The 6,000-nt window shown below is 42.1% G+C and overlaps 1 protein-coding gene across 1 annotated transcript in view; it reads left to right on the top strand.

Moving 5' to 3' along the window:
* Positions 1 to 4,656: 4,656 nt before the first annotated feature.
* LOC117361166 (UAP56-interacting factor-like) overlaps positions 4,657 to 6,000 on the top strand; it is a 37,577-nt gene continuing 36,233 nt past the window's right edge. The window contains exon 1 of the mRNA XM_033946140.1: positions 4,657 to 4,819. Within this exon, the coding sequence (XP_033802031.1) occupies positions 4,783 to 4,819 (37 nt within the window). The 5' untranslated portion in view covers positions 4,657 to 4,782. The remainder of the gene's footprint in view (positions 4,820 to 6,000) is intronic.

The raw sequence follows: 6,000 nt of genomic DNA, 5'->3' as shown, positions 1-6,000 counted from the left end.
GTATATATATATATATATATATATATATATATATATATATATATATATATATATAGGAATGAATGTGCATGTGCTGGTCAAATGTGGTGGTAGTATCCATTTTGGATTTGTCAACATCTATACATCAACCAAGACAACTCGGCAAAATGCACGTCAAAGGGTCAGCACTTAGAGCTCCTTTTATGAAGTGGCGTTAGCGGTTTAACACGCATAATAGCGCACGCTAATTTTCCAGCTGCGCTAGCCACTACCACCTCCTCTTGAGCAGGCGGTAGTTTTTCGGTTAGCGCGGGGGTTAGCGTGCGATAAACCCGCTAACGTGGCTTCGTAAAAGGAGCCCTTAGTGTGTATGTTGATAGTTCAGAACATACACGTGTAAGCGTGTACCATCTTAGAAACTTACATGCCTATATTTTGCCCACAATCCTTCAGCACTGTAAATTTTGGAGGAAAGAAAACACTGGGGATAGCTTCTTTCTATTCCCTCCTATACGGTGCTTCCCAAGATGAGTAGCTTTTCAAAACCTATAGATCCCCAGGGGCAGCTGAAAATCCTGACATGGATTTCAGAGGTCTTAAATAGGGATTCCCTTTCTGAAATGGGAACACAAGTATATTTTTTTGCCCCACTGAAAACATTCCCAAAACACATTCCTATGGCATATATAAGAATTGGCTTCCAATTGTTCACAGAATTGCCTACAAATTAGCAATATTAACATTCAATATATTAACAACTAAAGTTCCATCATTCCTAGAAAGGTACATTATTCCATATATTCCTTCTAGAAGTTTGAGATCAGAGGACAAAAACCTTCTAGTAATTCCATCACTTAGTTACAGCGCCAAGAATATGGAAATCCTTACCATCATATATTAAGGAAGAAAAATCACTAAGTAAATTTAAAGGACTGTTAAAATGCTGGTTGTACAAGGATGCTTTTGAGATCTAATCATCGGAGTCTCTTTTGATCCTATCCGTTGCTTAAACTCACATATCCCCTGTCTTAGGCTCTGAGAAATTGAATTAAAAATAATTATTTTTTTTTTTTTAAAGTTCTTATTTTAAATTATATTTTTATCAATACTTTTAAAATTTCTTACCCTCTTTTTGTATTTTCCTTTCATGTGTCCTTTACTATACTTATTGTAGTTCTCCCTACTTCCCTTATGTATTGGTAAGTCATGTTCGTGTGTGTTGGTTTTAGTTAATAATTAAGACTATGTTTTAATTGTAAATCACTTTGAATTAATGATATTGCGATACATCAAAATTTTAATAAAACTTTAAACTTGAAATTACAAATACTGGCTTTCTAAGGCCCTCTTTTACTAACATCCTCTTTTCCAAAGCTGTGCAGCGGCGAATGCACGGCAAAACCCTATGAGCTTTGGGGCAATTGCTGCAGCGGCAGCTGCTAGCATGGCTTTATAAAAGGGGAAGTAAGCCGAAGTAGAGGTTTCTACCACAGCCCAGAGTGCTAAATATTCCAACGCTGCTCCGATGCTGATAGGAATTCTATGAGCATCGGAGCATTTAGCACTCCGGGCAATGGTAGAACCCTCTACTGTGGCTTAGTAAAAGTGGGGTTAAAATGCATGCTTTCTATAAGTATCCAAAATGTATATGCTAGTATCAGGGCAGGATTAATTTGTAGAGGGTCCCTAGGCACACAAGTACACTGGGCCCCCCTGCCCCGCCCCACCCCACCATGCGCCTAGGCAGAAACAGGAAGCTGCGTCAGAGGGAAGCTTTGGGCAAGCAGCACTGCTTGCACAATTATAGTTCCCATTGCCTTTCTTACCCACGTTGCTTGCTTGTCTTACTTTCTGTCGATGGCTGCGTTGCCAATCGGGGTGGGGCCCATATTGCTGATCAGGGGGGCCCACATTGCTGATCGATGCTGGAGGGGCCCATCGCTGTTTGGAAAAACCAATGTTGATGCCCTCCTTCATCGGGCCCCCTTGACCATTTCGGGCCCTAGGTACATGCCTACTTTTGGTTAATCCTGCCCTGGCTAGTATTCACATGTGTAAAAAGCAAACCGAATTTCTAAAATAACTGCCTTAATATCTCAGAAGCATGCATGCACTCATTCTGGCAATGTAGTTTTGGCAGCCGAATTGCACTGATGCTGTCAGCTGGGAAAAAGGAAGAAAAATACATTATACATTGCTGACTTACAACTGTATAAACTAAACCACGAGAAAATAAAACCATTTGCCCAAAGTAATCAAGAATATTGGTAGCAGCACAGATTTGAGCCCATGTCCCTACAGTTCTTTGGATTCTTCACCTAACATACACCTTCTCATTTAAAGCCATTATTCATCCACATTAAATCATAATAATGCAGAGGAAATGAAAAACTCCCTGTGGGAGTTGGGGGCAGCTTCTGCTGGAGCAAATGGAAATAACAGGATTGAAAAGTAAAGATTTATAGAGCTGCAGACTTTGCATATTTCTTAAAAGGGAAGTATGAACAATGTGGGTGGTTATCTTGTATGAGACTGGCTAAATAATGGCCTTAGCACACATGTAACATAGGTTTTTCCTATACGCTAAGGCCATTTTTACCAAAGCAGAAGCATTTCTAATTTTCTATTTTTCCTGTTAATAGCCATGTGCTAATAGTGCCATTAGCATGTGTCATAAGAACATAAGCATTGCCTCTGCCGAGTCAGACCATAGGTCCATCACGCCCAGCAGTCTGCTCCCGTGGCGGCCCCCCAGGTCAGGGACCTGTAGTGATCTATTACTCAAGGGCGTTTTGTACTGTATAGTAACCCTCTAATTATACCCCTGGATCCCCTTTCCCTTCAGGAACTCGTCCAATCCCTTTTTGAAACCCAAAATCGTACTCTGCTCAACCACCTCCTCTGGAAGCGCATTCCAGGTGTCCACCACCCTCTGGGTGAAGAAGAACTTCCTAGCATTTGTTCTAAATCTATCTCCCCTCAATTTTTTTGAGTGCCCTCTAGTTTTTGCTGCCCCCGCCAGTCTGAAGAATTTGTCTCTCTCTACCTTCACCATACCCTTCATGATCTTATAAGTTTCTATCATATCCCCTCTAAGTCTCCACTTTTCCAGGGAAAAGAGCCCCAGCTTCTCCAGACTCTCAGCATATGAGAGGTTTTCCATGCCCTTTATCATTTTTGTTGCTCTTCTCTGGACCCTCTCGAGTATCGCCATATCTTTCTTTAGGTACGGCGACCAGTACTGGACACAGTATTCCAGATGCGGTCGCACCATTGCCCTGTCCATTATTAAAAATTACTGCGTGAATACTTGTGAACACCACTGCATGCAAATGTATCTCATTAATATTCATTGTAGATATCTTGAAAAGTTGACTGGCTGGGCTACCTCCAGGACTAGGCCCTGATGCACCAAAGGTTTACTTGCAAGTAAGATTGGTTTTAACTAGTCTTACTTGCAAGGAAACTCTCCTCCTGATGCATACAAGGCTTCTCTGTGGCTGCTGCCGTTTCTTGTAGCAGCTACCGAGAACCCTATACAAATGTATTGCAAGGTAATCATTAGTGTTCTATTGAGCACTCTGTAATGCGTAGCAGGGAACTGCATTGTTTCCCATGTAAATTTAAACAGCAGGATCTGAGATGTCATAGCCTTACTTTCCTGTCAGTGCCTGAGCGCTGATTGGCTCAGTCACTGACAGGAAAGTAAGGCTTGACAGCTCAGACTCCCCCACCCAACCCCGTCCCACGCAATTAAAAAAAAAATCCCCAAACCCTCCCTTCCTCTGATCCCACCAGCTGTCCATGGCCCCTCTGTTTTCTCTCCTGTGGCCCACCGATGCCAGGAGCCAACCACACCACACTTCCTCAATATCCTCAAACTTAAAAAAAAAAAAAAAAAAATCAGCAGGAGGGATGCCCTCTCCCTCCTGTCACTTGGTCAAGCTCCCACCCCCCATGCCAGGACAACCTGACAATCCCCTGACCTCCCTCCCCCATACCTTAAAATTGAAGTTTGGCAGGAGGCATGCCCATTCCATCCTGCCAGCAGACCTGCCTCTTCAAAATGGTGGGCCTTCCTCTTCCTGGTGCATGCTGGTATGCACTGGGAGGGGCATAAGGCCCTGATTGGCTCAAGCACATAAAACCTCTCCCAATGCATCACAGGAAGCACTGGGAAGGGGAAGAGGTGGGACTACTGGCAGAAGGGAGTGGACATCCCTGCTGCCAAACTTCAACTGTAAGGTACAGAGGAGGGTGGGGGTCCTGGCATAGAGAGTCTTGACCCTGTGGCAGAAGGGAGTGGACATCCCTCCTGCAAAGATTATTCGTTTGTTTGTTTTTTAAGTTTGAGGGTTTCAGGATTTCCTAAGGTCTGCCTGCAATTTCACAGTCTGCATGCGTTTGAACAACTTTGAACGGTTTAGAGTCATCTGCAATTTTATTCATGTCTTTGCCTCTTGATCCCTCTTTATATTTTGTGCATTGGACAAGTATTTGAATGAGTTTCTGTGCAATTGTTCTGTCTGTAGTAATGCCTGGAAGAATGGCTGGAACAGGAAGAAACAGTATGGCACTGTGCCCAGGTAGCAGCTCACACAGCTGTCACTTTTCAATCCTGGCTAATGCTGTAGACATGCACCCTCAGGAGCCTCAAAACTGACAGCAGCAGATCCAGTCACTGCAGCTGCTGGAACAATCACAGGTTGAGCTCCCTCCCAGTTGTACCTTTCCAAGGCCAAACACTGGGAGAAAAGCAACGACAAGTTCATAACAGGGCTGGGATCAACCAATTGGGAGGGAATGGCAGTCAGCTCGGAACCGATGAACATGTCTCTGGGTGAGTTCTAAACACTGTCATTGAAATTCTGTCATAAATGTCGCATGCTGGCAGTTCTCTGCTTTGTACCATGCAAGAAATTTGATAGGAAGCACATGGTCTGGCTTGGTAAAATATATATATACACTTCTCCCTCCGTATTTGCTGTGATAGGGGATTAACAAAACCGCAAATACAAAAAAACCGTGAATAACTTTTTCATATGTTATTCACTGTTTTCTATTAAAACCCATTGTGAATATAGTGAAACCGTGAATAACATGGTGGGAGACCTGGTCTGTTCCTGAAGGAGAGGTAAAACACGGTGAAGAAAGTGCTGGGAATCAGCGATTTTTTCTGTAAATGCTTGGAATCAGCGATTTCTCTATGCAAGCTGATGTAATTTGGGGGTGGGGGGAGGAGCCAGCAAGCTAAAAACCGTGAATAATCGAAACTGCAAATGCTGAAACCGCGAATATGGAGGGAGAAGTGTATGTATATAAAAAAAGAATGAGCCTCTGTATCTTTGTTTCACTTTGTGTCCTGAGGAGTAACCAAATGCTGAAGATGGTTCTGGGGAGAAATAATAATAATTATAACAGTTTATATACCGCAAGGCCATAAAGTTCTATGCGGTTTACAATAGTTAAAAATACAACAAATTGAATAAAACTAAAAAAGTTAAAGGCCAATAACTAAAAACCCTAAAAAGATCTGATTATTGCATAATAAAATTTATACAGATCAGCTACCTAAGTACTTTAAGAACAGATATGTACAAGGTATGTATAGGGTCCTCCCAGAGCTCATGGAAAAACTTCCAGATTGGTTATGGCTAGAATGGCAACTCATGTCTCCATTACGCCTTTGTCATGTGCTCAGTATCAAAATGCATAGTTATAGTAAAGATAATAGCATATTAGCTGATACATGGAAAACATTACGGTACGTAAGTAATTTAACAACTATTCCAATTCACAAATCTACAAATCAATCTATTTGGGTAAACTCCAAGATTCAAATTGGCGGAGAAAGACTTGTCTGGAAACGCTGGATGATAGCAGGTATACGTATATTAGAGGATGTTATTTCTAATGGTAAAATGCTTGAATTTTCACAGTTGCAGCACAAATATGACCTTAATAAATCAGAAAGTTTTAGATGGTTGCAACTGAAGCATGCCATTCAGGCGGGGTTCCCTG

The sequence above is a fragment of the Geotrypetes seraphini genome, chromosome 5 (genome assembly GCF_902459505.1).
Source record: "Geotrypetes seraphini chromosome 5, aGeoSer1.1, whole genome shotgun sequence".
In the NCBI taxonomy this organism is placed as follows: domain Eukaryota; kingdom Metazoa; phylum Chordata; class Amphibia; order Gymnophiona; family Dermophiidae; genus Geotrypetes; species Geotrypetes seraphini.
This window is presented reverse-complemented; position numbering and strand designations above follow the sequence as displayed.